The following is an 18,006-nucleotide window of genomic DNA, read 5'->3' on the forward strand; positions in this document are numbered from 1 at the left end:
TAAATCTGCCTTCTTAAATGGTTTTATTAAAGAAGAAGTCTATGTTGAACAACCACCGGGGTTTGTGAATACCGAAGCTCCAAACCACGTGTACAAGCTCAAGAAAGCACTTTATGGGCTTAAACAAGCACCACGAGCTTGGTACGAAAGGTTGTCAACATATTTACTAGAAAAGGGTTTTGTGAGAGGCCAAATAGACCCAACACTATTTCTGCGTAGAGATGGTGAAAATATTTTTGTAGCCCAAGTATATGTCGATGACATAATTTGTGGCTCAAATAACAAGGGCTATTTGAATGAATTTATTTCTCACATGGAAAGTGAGTTTGAGATGAGTCTAGTAGGAGAATTGACATTCTTCCTTGGACTTGAAATCAAACAAACTCGAGATGGCATTTATGTCCATCAGACGAAATACACTCAAGAGATGCTTAGAAAATTCAATATGAGTGACTCTAAGGAAATGTCCACTCCAATGGCGACAAGCACTCGCCTTGACAATGATGAGAGTGGAAAACCAATTGATCTAACACAATATAGAAGCATGATTGGTAGTCTTCTATATCTCACAGCTAGTCGACCAGACATACTTTTTGCTGTGGGCATGTGCGCTAGATATCAAGTCTGTGCCAAGGAATCTCATTTAATTACAGTTAAGAGAATATTGAGATACCTTAAGGGCACAATTCGAGTAGGTCTATGGTACCCTCGCATGCAGTCTTTTGACTTGATAGGCTATACCGATTCCGACTATGCTGGGTGCAAATTGGATCGGAAAAGCACTAGTGGGGGTTGCCAATTTTTAGGTTCATCTTTAGTTAGTTGGTCAAGTCGGAAGCAACATTGTGTTGCTCTCTCCACGACCGAGGCCGAATATATTGCCATGTGAGAGAGTGTATCACAATTGTTGTGGATGATACACACCCTAGAGGATTATGGACTTTCTTATAAGGGTGTACAAGTGCTATGTGACAACATTAGCACGATCAACCTAACTAAAAATCCAGTCCATCATTCAAGGACCAAGCACATTGAAGTGCGTCATCACTTCATTAGAGATCACGTAGCTAGGGGTGACATTGTGCTCACATATGTGGAATCAAAGTCAAACCTAGCTGATATTTTCACCAAACCCCTTCCGGAGAATGAATTTAGTCATTTAAGGAGGGAATTGGGAATGTGTTTGGCTCCTTAGGTCCTTAGGACCTCATCATGATCAATAAGGAAAAATTAAAAAATGACAAGAGAAATTGGGAATGATTTTGGGCAACTTGGGAACATCTCACACAAACTATAAGGTTTAACAAAATATTTTTGTTTGCTAGAAATGGGGTGAGATGCTAGGAACAACCAAATTATTCAAAGTGTATCATGCATCCCTTGAATAATTAGGTTGAAGAGACATTAATTGAGTATGGGGAACACCATTACATAATTCATGTGTAATTGGTTCCTTGATCTTACTCATATATTCCAATCAAGGAATCTTGGTTGGACTTTTGCCTAGAAATTATCCAATTATAGTTGATGGTTGATTTGTTGATTGATATTTTTGATTGATACTTAACATGCCTTGATTGAAAATTAGGACAAGTTGTTTATATTTTGACAAACTTGAAACTGATCATAGCAATCCTAGGTCTTAACTAATACCTTGGTTCACTATAGGTAATAGTTTTATAAGGTTCTCTAAGATTGGAACTCTAAGATTCCAAATGTCTGAGTTTTTGGGTTTTGAAGTCTGAAACTTTCGGGCTCTAAACAAGCTCAGGCCATAAGAGTTCATTTTTTGAACACAATTGTGGGTGTTGATCCTTAGGTTCTAGGTTATGAATTTGGGAGGTTCTGAATTCTTGGTTGTTGAACTTTTCGAATTTTCGATCAACAACGGCTCAAAATTTCAGTTACTGAAATCAATCAGATTATCCTCTGATCGGTCCAGGACCGATCAGGCGATATCCCGATCGGTCCCTACGACCGATCAGAGTTCATTCGATATCCGATCGGTCCGCACCGATCGGGGTTCTCAAACGTATCGCTAGCTCGATCGACCTCGATCGGTCCGGGACCGATCAGAGGTTCGATCGGTCTCCACGACCGATCGGAGGTTCACGCATCCACCTCTCGGTCAGGGAGGTGGGATCTGGTCTGTCGACCGATCCGGAACGAATCCATAACTCTCCGGTCAGTTCTATGGTTCGCAGAGGCCCGATCGGTCTCCACGACCGATCAGAGATCTCTGATCGGTCCGGGACCGATCGACCTCTTTGGGTGTTAAAATCGATACTGATCGGACGACCGTCCGATCAGATCTCACCGTGCACTATCCCTCATTAAATCCTCCCGACCTCCTCTCTTCCCGATCTTCTTCCTTTTCCAAAACCCTAGCCGACCGACTCATAACCTAGCCGACGCCCCTCTTTTCCTCCCGTCTTCTCGACCCATCATCTTCTAAAAGACGAAGGTTACAATGGCGCCCAGGTAACTCTTCTTCCTCCCGAGATTTGTTCATTCTTAGCTGTTTAGCTTCTTTTCACATTTTCTCTATGTGTGTTGTCTCGGTTCTCTCTGTGTGGTCTCGGTTCTCTCTATGTGGCTCCCGTGGACTCCCATTTGCCCCGACCATGTCCAAATCCTTATCTATCTAGGAAGAAAGCAGTCGGTGAGGGTTCTTCTAAGTCCCCAGCTGAGAAAACCAAGTCTCCTGCTCCCTCTCGACCCCAACCAGCTAGTTCCAGTAGATTCCCAAACCGCCATTCTGAGCAAGCTTTTCAACAAAGGACATTCAAATTACTCCCTTGTAGGTCCGTGGATAGAAAATTCATGGACGAATTTTGCCCACAAGTGTCCGAAATCATAGCATACTACAAACTCGATTCACTAGTCTACTTGGAACGGGATATCAACTATGACTTGGTCTCTGAGTTCTATAATAACCTTCATGAGACTAATGATCAAGGTTTTAAAACAAGAGTTGCTAAGCGGACTCTTGATTTCAGTATCTCATCTTTCTTTGAGTATCTCAATTGTCGGAGGTGTTCCGGTGATGTCTTTTCGATATTTCCTGACTTACCAGATCAGTTACTTCCACCGTTTGATATCTCACCTGACGATATATATGAGTACTTCTTCAGACAGCCTAGACAAGGGCTAGATGAGCTAGATGTTGACTTCCCTACTTTTGCAGCCTTGAGATTATCTCCTCAAGATTACATTCTTTTTAAAATTGTCACGAACTGCCTTCTACCTATCACATCTAAACCATTATCTGAGATCCGATCATATCATTGTCTTATGCTTTATGGTTTGCGTCGGCGTCTCAATTTTGATATCATGTCGAGCATCTACTCCTCGATCATATCATATTCTCAGCCTAGCGGCTTCACTATTTATATGCCTTATGGGCATATAATTACTAATTGGCTTGAGACCCTTCAGGTTGATGTCTCTAAGGGTAGAATAATCAAAATGGTCAGGCAGGATTGCCGACTTGGAAAACGGGCATTTTCCAAGTCTGGAATCATAGGGCAAAATGGGGATGTTCAGTGGAAGGATGGGAGAGCTTTAGGTGAGTTACCACGGGGACCTCCACGACAGGTTGCAGCTGCTCCTGTTGCTGCTCCTCCTGCTGACATTGGCGAGGTGGATCCAGACCTGCGCTGGCAGATCGCTGAGTTGGAGAGCCGATTTGATCGTCACGAGGAGATGGTGGCTGCTGAGTTCGATGGACTACGCATACGGATTGACCAGCGCTACGATGACCTGCGCGGGCATATTGACCAGCACTTCGATGATATGCGCAGTCATCAGGTGGTGACACAGCAGTTGCTACTCGGATGGATGGCACGCTACCCGCCTCCGCAGTCTTACCCAGGCTATCCTTCCTCCGGCATGCCGCCTCAGGATTTCACCCCTCCTGCCGATGATGGTGATATTCCTTAGTGTGAGGATGTTGATTGACACAGTTTGTTTGTTGGCTGTCTGTATTTTGGATGTTATTTGTTAGTCTTTATGACTGACCTGGATGTTTGCACTTTTGATGCTACTCCTGTATTTATGCTACTCCGTTTTCTATTTGCTTGCTCTTTATTATGCTTCATTTTCTATTGGATATTAATATGTTGTTCACTTGCATGTCTTGTTTGTCCTTTATTTCTTTATTACTGTCTTATAATACACTTAGAGGGCTTTCTAAGTGCTTTACGAAACAGACAGTAAGGGTTAAGGGGGAGCTCTTTATGTTATCTTACCGTATTCGCACCTTTTCGGTGTTTGACAAAGGGGGAGAAGATAATTAAGTTTAGATGAATGAAAAGAAAATTTGAAGACCCTCATATAGTGTAGTATCCGTCTTAGGGGGAGGATCTTGATTCCCCTAAAATTATGAAAATTTGAACAATTCTGATCTAAACTTAAATCTTGTTGTCAAACAACAAAAAGGGGGAGATTGTTGATACAGTCTGACCTGGCTGTTGTTTTGATGTTGACACTGATTTAAGTTTGTATCAGATATTAATTTAACTCAGAATGACTACTGATCGAGGTTGATCAGTTGGGAGGGAAAGTCCTGGTGAGTGAAGCCAGGCAAGGGAAATCCAGATGGGTCAAGGTTGACCAGACATCTGGTAAAAAGTCCAAGCAGGAAGCTTGGCACGAGAAAAGTCCAAGTATGGTGACTTGGCACGGAATGGTCAGAGAGGGCTCGGTAGCTCGTTCTCTGGACCGGATGAGGTCGGAGAGGGCTCGGTAGCTCGTTCTCCGGACTAGGTCAGAGAGGGCTCGGTAGCTCGGTCTCGGGACCAGGAAGACCTCAGGGTTTCGGGCTGGAAAGCTGCAAAACTCACTCGGTAGCATTGGATCGGTCTACAGACTGATCCAGTGATACCTTGGTCGTCTGGATCGGTCTGCAGACCGATCCAGTGATACTCCAAGATCACTGATCGGTCGGGTGACCGATCAGTAACCACACAGACTTTCTGTGGGTTACCGATCGATCCAGTGATACTCCAAGATCACTGATCGGTCGGGTGACCGATCAGTAACCACACAGACTTTCTGTGGGCTATCTGATCGGTCTGGTGACCGATCAGGATCCACACAGAAACATTCTGTGGGTTATCTGATCGGTCTACAGACCGATCAGAAAGAAGTGATCAGAAACGCTGAGAAAGCGTGGAACGGTCTGTGGACCGATCGACACATAGTATGATCGGTCCACAGACCGATCAGGATCTTCCCGGACCGATCACCTGATCGGTCCAGAAACCTATGGATCGGTCTGCTGACCGATCCACAGTGATGTCGCATGTCTCCTGCTACTTCTCTGAGATTTCTGACTCGTTTCTGATGCATCTGATCTAACATCTGCTTGTGAGCTTTTTGAGTTACAGGCTGCAGGTACCATGGTGATGTTTGAATTCAAATCAATGACTATCAAAGGAATAAAACAAAATGGTTTTTCTACTGGTTATCGCTGCAAATTGTGCAAAAGAAGCGTCAACGTTCACTGGCTTGTTCAGTTGTCTCACTGGCTGCGATCAGCTTGACTCTTCCTTATTGGTTCGAGCTCAGAGAAGACCAAGGATGGTATTGGTGTGAGTTCAGATGAGGAAGAAGCGTGATTGGCGACGCCTGGTTTGGCGACAGTGATACGCTACTGGTTTGCAGTGATTCGATGCAGGCAAACGCAGTGAAGAAAGCAGAGAAATAAGAAGGAGGAAGAGGAGAGGATGGCTAACACTCTGGAAAAACTCTCTCTGTCGTTCAAGCAAGAGGCTGTGCGTTTTTGTTGAGCTCTTGGCTGATTCCTCCTGTCGTTGTTTTTCTGCTTCGTGGCTGTAAGTTAAACTGTTCAATCCTTTAGCCACACTCTGTAAGTAATTGTGCTTCACTTTCAAATCTACTCTTGTGATCTTTGTGGAGAGGTTACTCCACCGAGAAGGAGGATCTTTAGCCGGAATTTATCCGGGGTGCGATCTACCGAAGATCAAGGAGTCGTCCACCTTACGGACACGCCGAGGAGTAGGGGCAAGTTATCCCCGAACCTCGTAAATCCTAGTGTTAGTGTGCTTATGTTTTTCTCTCCTTTAGTTGTCTAATTCCGCTGTGCTAACGATTATCTGTGTAGAAGTTTTCGTTTAAGTTTTTAAAGGAGCTATTCACCCCCCCCTCTAGCCATCTAAGATCCCAACAGTCAACACCCGGCAGACGTTCGATCGGGCGGATTATCTTCCTGACCCGGCGTTTCGACAGCTCGGCCTGACGCCGAGTTTCCGACGCTCATAAGACAGGCAGGAAGAAGCAGAATCCGAGCTGCACGCCAATTGGAGCAGTCTCTCCCGCAGCTTCAGTAGTGACTGTCCGCGCGGCAGATTCTTCGGCAACAATTGGAGCTTCTTCGCCCTCGCCCTCGTGAGAGCCGATCGGCTTGAGCCCAAGCCTCTCCATTTCCTTAGCGGCAGTTGCCTCGGCCTCGGCAGCCTTAGCCTTTAGCAAGCCGAGCACGACCGATTTCATCATCGTGTTAGCTGCAAGAGAAAAATGGAAAATCAGTTAGACCCAAAGGAAGAAGTCAAGTGGAATTCCTTACCTATGCCGCCCGGGAGAGGCGTTCGGATCGGGCTCAGTCCGAACATATACAGGACGCCTTCTGGTAAGAACTTGTGAATGTTGAGCTTCAGGCCGGCGAGCAAGTTGGCCGCATGAAGGTAGTCCGGCTGGATCTTATACCTCTTCAACTCGGGCGGAGGTGGCAGTGCGGTCAGCCATTGGATCCGGATAGGAGGCCGCTCGGGGAGTCTCACGAAAAAGAAGCAGTCTTTCCAATGTTTATTGGAAGTGGCATCTTATCAAAGAAGACCAAACCGATCCGGGACTGGAAAAGGTAGGTGCCCAGCTTGGACTGCTTGGGGTAGTAGAAGTAATGGAATATTTGCAGTTTTAGGGGAATGTTGTGGGTTGTGAACAGTACAACTACGCCGCACAGAAGGCGGAAGGAGTTGGGGACTAACTGGGTGAGCGGGATACGAAAATAGTTCCAGACTTCACAAAAAAATGGGTGGAGAGGGAATCGCAGGCCAGCACACAAATTGATCACGAAAAAAGCAAATCGCACCGCGCGGCGGGTCATGTGGCCGGTCGAAAGGTGAGGCCAGAACTATTTCATAGTTAGCCGGGAGGTCAAAGGCGTTTATCAAGCTTGTCGTGTCGCCCTCGTCGAATCGAGTCTCCATGGTGGTGTACCATGGACTGGGGGAGAGGTCGGCCATTTGGGAAGAACTGGCCATGGTCAAAAAATGAAGAAACAGAGGAGTTTGTTCAAAAGATCGTCGGAAAACCCACGGAAGTTCGCCGGGCAAGAAAGTAGGACGCAGGAAAAGGGTATAGGGCAAGAAAGGAAGACAAAGAAACAGGAGACGAAGCTTACAAGAAAAGGGGACGCCGGAGAGGAGAGTAGGGGGTCGCCGGACACTGGATGCAAGCAACCGCCGAAGCACACGAGCACACGAGAAGCAAAGGTGAAGCAGAAGTCGGCGAGGCGACTTTATAATGATAGGGCCTGGCCAAGCCGGGTTGTCCACTCTAGGGCACAGGAATCGGAGTGTACATCTGACTGTTGAATTCGAACCGCCAAACGTCACATCAGCAGTTGTCACTTCGGACGTGCGGCGACAGCGCCGGCGACACGTGGCGTCCCCCCACAGGGCAGCATTCAATGGGCGCGTGCTCCCCCTTAGTGGGAGTGATCCGTGCGCATCACAAGGAGATTCAGACGGCGTCAACAGTAGCTGACCGACCCGTGCCCCCTCGACAGCGGGGAGGGAAAGTATCCAAGGTACAAAGGCATGAAGCACCGACCAGGGGAGAAAGGTCCGTTCGGCAAGAACCGAATGGGATTTGGCTCGCCCACTAGCCGACCGGCCAACCTCTCACCAGAATATTGGTCTAGTCAGTCGGACTTTCAGCCTCCTTCGATTAGACTTGAAGGGAAGGCATGTGATTCGGTGGTAAAAGGGAGGGCCCCCGGCCGGAAGTCAAAGTGGTCAACACCCAACAGACGTTCGACCGGGCGGATTATCTTCCTGACCAGCAGGAGGAGCGGCCGACCCGGCATTTCGACAGCTCGGCCTAACGCCGAGTTTCCGACGCTCATAAGACAGGCAGGAAGAAGCGGAAGTCAAGCGGTCATCCCGCTCGGCTAATAGTAGACACAGCATGAACAGTAGACACAGCATCCGGCCGAGCGGGCGTCCGCTTGAAAGGCAGTAGCTGATGTGGCCTACGCTCGGCTCTGGAAAGGCATTAGCCGAGCGGGCCATCCGTGCGGACCGATAAAGGACAGAAATAGTGGATGACGATATCCTCCTAGGAACTAGTGTCGCCGATAGGAAGCATGGTCCGTGGCAAGGTCAGCAGCATGGTCAGACAGAGAATCGTACGGTGGAAGCTTCTACTGTCGTGTCAGAGATATGCTCGTGCTGTTAAGGTATGACGACAGGTGCACTTTCCTGACACACCCATTCCAGGTATGCTTTGATAAGCGTGCACGCACCTTCGGGGAGCCCTATATAAGGACCCCCAGGCTTCGACGGAGGTATGCTAGCATTTTTACTGTAGCTACAACTTTCATTTCTTCTTCGCTTTATTTCTTTCCTCCAGAGATTTGACTTGAGCGTCGGAGGGTCATCGTCGGAAACCCCTCCCCGGCTTGACATTGTGTTTGCAAGTTCACGGCGGCGAGGGATCTACGTCTCTGGAGTCTTCGACCAGTCAACAGGAGCGTCACATCCCAACGTCCATCGACTCAGCTCTCGAATAGAATCATTTATATTTTGAATGAAGTGGATCAAATGATATGTAATGGTCATCCCAAAACCTAATTTTTTTAAGAATATATAGAACTTGCAAATTACCAGCACTATTTGTTTCACAATTGATATTCTTTAAAAAATACATTATAAAAAAAAAAAACATAGATCAACAACGCGCATGCATATAGACAAACCTCAAGTAAATACAATTTATTCGATAACTAAGAATAACTATATTTTGGATTTTTAATTTTATTTGTAAACCAAATAGTCTACCTTTAATAATTAAATAAAGTTTAATAAATTTACTTCAATCCAGTTAACAAGTTAAAGTAGAAGGGAAGCCTTAACGCAACAATAAAGTTGACCTTGAGGTCATGGGTTCAAGTTGCGAAAACAATCTCTTGCAAAATATAAGGTAAGGTTGTATATAATAGACCCAATATGATTCTAGATCTTATATACATCCTTTACAGGAGTGGCCTCTAGTAGTTGAGATATAAGGCCTATTATTGCATGACTAGGATTAAACAATTCATATTGATTCTTGTTTAGTTTCTTTTAGGATTTCTCATGTTCACCTTACTATTATTGATTATCAACAAAACTTAATTGTACTTTATCATGCACAATTAGTCATCCTCATAGCTCTTGGACAGTTTCTTGATGAGGAACCGGTTCTAAGAGAAGGCAATGGTCGGAAGTGGCCAAGGGAACCCCTAGCTTTACCTCGTGAAATGCTAAATGTACATCCCTTTACCTTTGCAATAAACAACCTTCAAATTAGTCATGATTTTCCATGAGATGGCAAAGATGCAATGCTACGTTCAGATTCCTTACTCTATCTCATAGACAAACGATCAAAGTCTTGGCAGATAATAAAAATTTCTTTTGTAACCAAAACAAGAAAGAACTAAAAAATATTTTTTTGAGTTGTAAATTAAACGAAGCAGCAGAGAGATCAAGAAGAGACGTCGAGTCTCGGTTCGAAGCAAAAGCCGAAGCAGAGGTCGCAGAAGACTGAGGCTCCCTGTTTGAAGCAGAAGAGCGACCTCTCAGTGTAGGGGTGGCTCACCCATTTCCACACCTTCTGCTTCATGTCGAAGGTCAGTAGCTCCGGACACATTGGGGAGTGCATGAAGAGTAAGTCCCCGGCGCCGCAGGAGTTTAAACAATATCCACCTAACTTCTTGTACATGGAGATCGGCATTTGAGCCACCTCCCGCCATTTCTTATCCTCAAGTTCTAAAATCACCGCTCCCTTGTGCGGCCAGTCCCAGTTGAGCAATGCGACCATGACCAATTTGTTCGACAGGTTGATCAATCCAGCACAGGCACAAGGGAATGGCATAGGAATCAGAGGGTAAATGCTAGAGGGCGGCTTGATGAGGTCGAACGCCATTAAGTTGGGGGTCAGAAACGGATGGTAGATGAATTGGTAGAGAACGCCGTCGCATATGACGGCCTGGTGTTCGAATTTCCAGAGGTCGAAGTCTTGGGCGTAGTGAGTGGCCCACGATTTCGTCGTCGATTGGTAGATGTGGACCGATAAGTGCCATTGCAATTGCTGGGTGCGGCTGCACTTGGCGACGACCACGGTGTAGCCGCGCGTGCTGCGGTCGAATGACAAGGCCATCGTTCTGAAGGAGTCAGAGCAGCCGGGGACTTGAAGCAGCTTCCAGTCTCTCTTGATGGGATTGCCGACCAATAAGTGGTTCCTGCCACTGTGGTTCATTAAGCAGACCAGGCCGCAGGAGGAGGACACGTACTGGATGTCTGAGTGGAGGAAGTCGTCGAAGTTGGACCACCGGAGGAAGCAAGGGTCGTATACGCGGCCCGAAAAGCCGCCGGCGTCGTTAAAGAAGCGCCTGAAGAACAACGTCTTCTGTGGCGCCATCATCGGCCACGACAACGGGGGGCTGGAGTGAACCACCTTGTACCACCGTTTGGATACGATGCCCAATTTGATGATGTTGGCGGTGGGCAAAAAGGAGAGCACCTTCTGCAGGAGTTCGTCCGGTAGAAATAGAATGGTGTCTTCTTCCTCCTCCTCCACCTCGCCGTCACTATGTCTAGTGATCGTCCAGATCCAATAGGAGTGAACCACCTCGTACCACCGTTTGCACGTGATGCCCAATTTGATGATGTTGGCGGTGGGCAAAAAGGAGAGCACCTTCTGCAGGAGTTCGTCCGGTAGATATAGAATGGCGTCTTCTTCTTCTTCTTCTTCTTCTTCTTCTTCTTCTTCTTCTTCTTCCTCCTCCTCCTCCTCCTCCTCCTCCTCCTCCTCGCCGTCACTATCTCTAGGGATCGTCCAGATCCAATAGGAGTGAACTACCTCGTACCACCGTTTGCATACGATGCCCAATTTGATAATGTTGGCGGTGGGCAAAAAGGAGAGAACCTTCTGCAGGAGTTCGTCCGGTAGAATGGCATCCCACTTCAACAATGTTCCCTTGTCTTCTTCTTTTTCCTTCTCCTCCACGCCGTCATTGTCTCGAGACATCGTCCTGATCTCTGCCACAATCACAAACCCCTAAACCTCGACTTCTAAACTAAGCCTTGAGAACTTTGGATATGCTATTTCTTTATTTAGATTAATATATAAGGTTAGGACATGATTCTCTTTTTATAATAAAAAAAATAATATATAATTAATATAGGAAAACAGAAAAGATCAATATAAGATATTTTTTAAAACCTTAATTATTTTTTAATTAGTATCTTTTGGTCGAGGAAAATAAATAGTTAACTAAGTCATCAAATTCTTTAATCTATTTAAAATTTTATAAAAGGTATTCTATTTTTTAAAAAAGAACGGTCATATTTAAGGATTTTATAAGAAAAAGTTTTTATTTTATAAAGAATTGGTCGCATTATTAAATTAAAAAAAACGATTAGGATGATATATAATAGACAAATTTTTTATTAATATAATTTGTACTTTTCTTTTTGTCTGGATAAGAATGTTGATTCCTTTTAGGTTGTGGGTCAAGAATAAAATTAAATTTTGTGTTCTTATTTGTTTCCTTTCAAATAAATATTGAAAGGGCTTGCAATTTTATTTGTTTAGTTATTTATTTGCATTTTCTCCTATTTTCATCTGCATAAACACATTATTATTTCCTTTTTAGATAATTAATTGATATTTCACGTAATTATGCATGATTTTTTTAGAAAAAAAATCTCCAATTAAATTAAATATATCTAATTAAAATTGAAACTAGACACAAAAGTTATGATAAGAAAAAGATAAGCAATATCTCCTAGATAAGATTTTCATATTTCATGTCAAATAGGGCATTCCACGTAGCAAATGACTATGTATATGGTTATCCTAATATAATATTCTTGTGACCTAAAAATTTGTTGGTTCAAAAACAAAAAAATACCTCGGATATTGAGAACTTTAAGTAAGTAGGAAAGGAAAGAGAAAAGGTGGATTGAGGTTTTACTCTTCAATTTCCTCTTAAGCAATTGAATTTTACTCTCATTGTTTGGCAGAGGTGAATTCCCGATGAAGTCGGAGAAAAAAATACTCTCCCATATGATATACTCGATTTTATAATTTATCTTTCTATTAATGCGTAATCACCTTTTTGCTTAAGTACGAATCTATTACTAATTATTCAATCTCATATCAAACTTTTAGCATTACCTTGCATGTTTAGAATGGTAACTGCACTAGTTTCAAAGTGAAGTATGTCATGACATAGGAAAAGTGGAAAACTTCTTCCTTACGTATCTCATGAAATAATGTCATACATTATTAGAATCAAGAAATTAAAGTACAAATCAATGTGTAATAGATAATAACATATTAACATTACTAATGTGGTGGATAGTGGGACCTCCATGTGATTCAACCCAGTTAGAAGTCAAGCCCTTTAGTCAAAAATTAAGTTGAGATGTATATAAAAAAAATCAGTTTGGGTCACGATAGGCTCGAGCTGAGGCTCGACAACTCCAGCCTAGTGGAGCCCAACTTCCTTAACTCAGCTAGCCTTGACAACTCCAATCCAGTCGAACTCGACTTCCTTAGCTCGGCTACACTCGACAACTCTAGCCTACTCGACCATTTAGCTCAGTATCAACCAATCTCTCCCAACCCCGCCAAACCTCTCTTGCTCAGCCTATCTCAACCCTACAGCTCGGTCACTCCGAGCTCCCTCAGTTCAACTCACGACAAATTCCTTGGGAGGCAAGTGGAGATTGTGGAGGCCAAAATAAGCAGCAAACGTGGACCGATTGGAGTGCAAATAAAGAAGTGGGGCTTACGTGGTAGCCCCGCGATGCAACCGGGCCTCCCCTTAGTAAAAGGTATAAAAGGAAGCCATTGCAACGGACGCATGTATGCAGACATATGCATTTGAACTCTTCTTCTCCACTATTTTCTCTTCCACTAGCTTCTATGCTAACTTGAGTGTCAGAGTAGTCACACAGAGTCTAATCTCGGTGCATATTCTAACCTCTTGCTAAAGTGTCGAAGGGAATTCAGGAGCTCTCTTCATCACTGGAATAGTAGAACTTCTTTCTACCGTAGTTGCTCTTCGTTGACTCACCCGACAACAATCTCATATAGGAAAAAATTGGCGTCGTCTGAGGAAATTGCCTAACCTGAGACGCTAAGATTGTGAAAACTGGGAGAATTGCTGAGAACCAACATGCCACAAGCGACAGAGCCTGTAAGGAGACTATCACCATGACAAGAGAGGATTTCTAGTGACTAGTTGATTACACTGTGCAAGAAATATTATAGAGGCTCCTGTCGATGAATCTGAATCCTAAAGGAGTACCCCCACCTCAACTGAGGTGCCTTCGATCCCTAACCAAGTACCGCCAACTCCCGTGGGGCCTCCCTCCAATGTATTTGAAAATCACCAAACTAGGATAGTGATTCCACTCGAGAAACACTCACACGGTTCGATGGAGGGAGAGACGCTTCCTCGAAATCTAACCAGAGGTAAACGACCTGAACTTGCTGAAGTGAGCAATCCGCATGGCATACCTTTCTCAAGCTGTGTCCTAGAAGATGAATTATCGTGGCACTTCCGACCCCTGGACTCAGAGAATACACTGTTAAAATTTGAGGGATATTCTAAGACAATAGTCTTATGATTTTTTTTCTATTTATTTGATAAGTATAGATTCACTATTTGAGTGCATATTATATGTTTGATTGTCTGAAACTCATTTACTGAATATCCGTAATATAATTCATAGCATGAGAGAATTTGTGATTGGATCACAACTAGTGATTATCTCTACATGTACAATTATGAATATATTAAATTTTCCCTAGTCGTCGAATTGATGCGTTCGAACATCATCAATTTTGTAAGACTAGCATGGGTTATATTCCTTGATTCGGCCAAGCAGTTGTTTTCTCACGGTTGTTAGGGTTGCCCCGACAATTTCCTCCATTTCGGATTCTTCTGACGACGGCTCGGTGTCCATCGAGGAGTCGACTTCAAATGGTTCTTTGTAAAGCTTCAAGAACTTTTCCCAAAGTTCTTTTGCGCTTCTGTATTTTCTGACTCTTTAGAGATCCTGGGTAGGTAGTACACTCAGAAGGCGGGATTGAACCTTACCGTTTGTCATGAATTCATCGCGCTGCTCGTCAGCCCATTGATCCTCCTCAAGTTCTTCTCCTTTTGTATCCTTTGGAGCTTTATAACCATACGTCATTATTAATAACATATTAAAATCAGTTTTAAAATAAACCTCCATTCGTCGCTTCCAAAATGCGAACTCCCCCTCGAACGTTGGTGGGTAGATGTTCGTTCCGGCCATCTCGTTGCTTCAGTCGGCGGTTAGTCCTCCTGAGGTAAACTTGGCTCTGATACCACTTGTTGGTGACCTTTAGGCCGGCTAGAAGAGGGGTTGAATAGCCCTGCAAAATTAAAAAACTACCCTTCTCGGACTTTCAAAAGAACACTTGCATTAATTTAAAAGCAATAAACTAAAAGAGTATAGGCAAGGGAGTTTACTTGGTTACAACCGGGGAGGTTGTTAATCCAAGAAGAATGAAGCGCAATAGATATCTCCTTTCGGGTGGAGAAGCCTCTTACAACATTCAAGCACAGAGAAAATAAGAAGCTAAACTAACAATGAAAGCATACAAGTGTTGTAATCAGAATTGCTTGTCGTCTTGAGCTCCTTGGACCAAGGTTATATTTATAGCCTTGGTTGGGGCACCTGGAAGGGTTCCAGGCGCTTGGGATGGGATAAAACTTTATCCTTTCTCGTATAGATCGTGTTTGACTGCGATCTGGATAGAATCCAAATCCCTTCCGGGCGCCTCGGACCAAGAAATTCAATAGAGTTGACTTGTTTCGATCCGAGCCTTCTGTTCTAATTCAGCTCGTCTCGGTCCGGATCTTTCGCTCCGGCTCCTCTTGCTTGGGTGATCTCGGCCATCCAGAATAGGGCTCACCCGAACCCAACTTCCGGCCTTCTCGAGCAGGCTTCCGCTCCGGCTTCTCATCCTTTAGAATCGTCGCGTGCTTCTTTCTTATCCGTCAGCGTACTCATCCGCAGCTCTTCGTCCCTCGGACGCACTCTCCCTTGTCGACCTTCTCGCTAGCTGTGTCTCTTGCTCCCCGAGCACTCTTCCGCTCCGGCTTCTCGTTCCTCTGAAACACTGCACGCTTTCTTCTCGTCCGGCGGTGTAATCTTCCGCAGCGCCTCGTCCCTCAGACGCACTCTCCCATGCCATCCTTCTCGCTAGCTGCGTCTTCTGCTCAACTCCCTGTACTCCTAAGCTCCGACACACTTAGACACAAGGTTAAAACCCCACAGGACCTAACTTAACTTGTTGCTCACATCAAAACAACTTTTGAGGTTCCAACAATCTCTCCTTTTTTGATGTGAGCAACCCAAGTTAAGCTAGGGTAAATAGATATAAGAGTAAAATAACTAATATTGCAATAAAGTGCAATATAGAAAAATTGTAGTCTACCTCCCTTAGAGTTATACTTTTCATTCTACCTCTTTGATCATATAAAAAATGGGGTTAAAAAAACTCTAAGGGTAATAATTTTGAAAAAACTTTGAAAAATTATTTTGATATTACTAAAAATTTGCAATAATTTTCAAAGAAATTTCTAAGTAAAAATGTTTAACAAATATAATTTTTTCATAAATTTTTCCTAAGTTTTGCGAGCAAAATTATTTTTGAGAATAAGTAAAAAATTTAAGCAAGAAAATTTTCTAAGTAAAAGAAAATTCTAACTTAGGCAATTTTTAGACAATTTTGAGAAATTTTCCAAAAAAAAATGTTTAAAAAATATTTTAAAGCATTATTTACTTTCAATACTTTATCAGTAAGTTAATTAAACATTTTATTTCAATATTTTAGCTTCCAGGCAGTGGCGAGGCACTAGGCCTTCTTGGTTATTAGAGCAACAACCACTTTCTTAGACAAAATCTCATAAGGAAATTAGCTGTTTAATTTTCTTGCTGAAAACGCTAAGTCTAATTCATAGTTTAGGTTAGTGATGTTTAAATTTCCATTTTAGTTTGTCATAATTTCTCAAATTTAAAGCAGGGAATTTTAAACATACAGAAAATTGTATTTGTTCTTTTAACATGTCATTTTCTCTCGTTAGTTTGTCAAGATTCTTTAATCGACAATTTGTTGCTAGAGTTTCTCTAAACTCACTATTCTTTATTTTATTTTTAATTTCTAATTCACAAAAATATTTCGATAATATAATTTTTAACTCGAAAAAAATCTTTCGACAGTATTTTAACCGATTTAAGCAATTGGTCAGGAGGTGGAGAGCGTACCTAACTTACCTTATCGTATTTTGATGCTCCTCCTATTGAGCTGCTTTCTTCTGAAGACTCTCCTCCTTCATCAATGCTTATCTGGGATGAGTTTTCTGTGTCCTCGGAATGGAATTTGGTTGTTAGGGTTGTCCCGGCAATTTCCTCCGTCTCGAATTCTGACGACGACGACTCGATGTCCATCGAGGAGTCGATTTCAAATTGTTCTTTGTAGATCTTCAAGAACTTTTCCCAAAGTTCTTTTGTGCTTCTGTATTTTCCGACTCTTTAGAGATCCTGGGTAGGTAGTACACTCAGAAGGCGGGATTCAGCCTTACCGTTTGTCATGAATTCATCGCGCTGCTCGTCAGTCCATTGATGCTCCTCAAGTTCTTCTCCTTTTGTATCCTTTGGAGATTTATAACCATACGTCATTATTAATAACATATTAAAATCAGTTTTAAAATAAACCTCCATTCGTCGCTTCCAAAATGCGAACTCCCCCTCGAACGTTGGTGGGTAGATGTTCGTTTCGACCATCTCGTTGCTTCAGACGACAGTTAGTCTTCCTGAGGCGAACTTGGCTTTGATACCACTTGTTGGAGACCATTGGGCCGGCTAGAAGGGGGGTTGAATAGCTCTGTAAAATTAAAAAACTACCCTTCTTGGATTTTCAAAAGAACACTTGCATTAATTTAAAAGCAATAAACAAAAAGAGTAGAGGCAAGGGAGTTTACTATGTTACAACCGGGGAGGTTGTTAATCCAAGGAGAATGAAGCGCAATAGATATCTCCTTTCGGGCGGAGAAGCCTCTTACAGTATTCAAGCACAGAGAAAATAAGAAGCTAAACTAACAATAAAATCATACAAGTGTTGTAATCAGAATTGCTTGTCTTCTTGAGCTTCTTGACCAAGGCTATATTTATAGCCTTTGGTCGGGGCGCCTGGAAATGTTCCAGGTGCCTGGGATGGGATAAAACTTTATCCCTTCTCATATAGATCATGTTTGACTGCGATCTGGATAGCATCCAAATCTGGGCACCCGGACTGGTCCGGGCACTCGGACCAAGAAAGTCAATAGAGTTGACTTTTTTCGATTCGGGCCCTCTGCTCCGGTTCAGCTCGCCTCGGTCCGGGTCTTTCGCTCTGGCTCCGCTTGCTTGGGTGATCTCGCCCATCCGGAATAGGGCTCACCCGAACCCAACTTCCGGCCTTCTCAAGCAGGCTTCCGCACCGGCTTCTCATCCTTCGAAATCGTCGCATGCTTCCTTCTCGTCCGCCAACGTACTCATCCACAACTCTTCCTCCCTCGGACGCACTCTCCCGTGTCGACCTTCTCGCTAGCTGCATCTCTTGCTCCCCGAGCAATCTTCCGCTCCGGCTTCTCATTCCTCGGAAACACCGCACGCTTCCTTCTCGTTCGCC

At 43.8% G+C, this 18,006-nt stretch overlaps 1 protein-coding gene across 1 annotated transcript; it reads right to left on the reverse strand.

Annotated features, from left to right (window-relative positions):
• Window positions 1-9,771: 9,771 nt before the first annotated feature.
• On the reverse strand, window positions 9,772-11,316 carry LOC121979383 (F-box/kelch-repeat protein At3g61590-like). The gene is made up of 2 exons (XM_042531378.1): window positions 11,149-11,316; window positions 9,772-10,986 (listed from the first exon to the last, which is right to left on the reverse strand). Exons 1-2 carry the CDS (start codon window positions 11,314-11,316, stop codon window positions 9,772-9,774), a joined length of 1,383 nt encoding a protein of 460 aa, XP_042387312.1.
• Window positions 11,317-18,006: the final 6,690 nt, after the last annotated feature.

Source organism: Zingiber officinale, chromosome 5A, assembly GCF_018446385.1.
Source record: "Zingiber officinale cultivar Zhangliang chromosome 5A, Zo_v1.1, whole genome shotgun sequence".
NCBI lineage: Eukaryota > Viridiplantae > Streptophyta > Magnoliopsida > Zingiberales > Zingiberaceae > Zingiber > Zingiber officinale.

Coding starts and splice junctions, on each gene's coding strand:
- LOC121979383 (XM_042531378.1), bottom strand. CDS start 11,316: ATGTCTCGAGACAATGACGGCGTGGAGGAGAAGGAAAAAGAAGAAGAC. Junction 10,987..11,148: donor TATGCAAACGGTGGTACGAG/GTAGTTCACTCC, acceptor GAACTCCTGCAG/AAGGTGCTCTCCTTTTTGCC.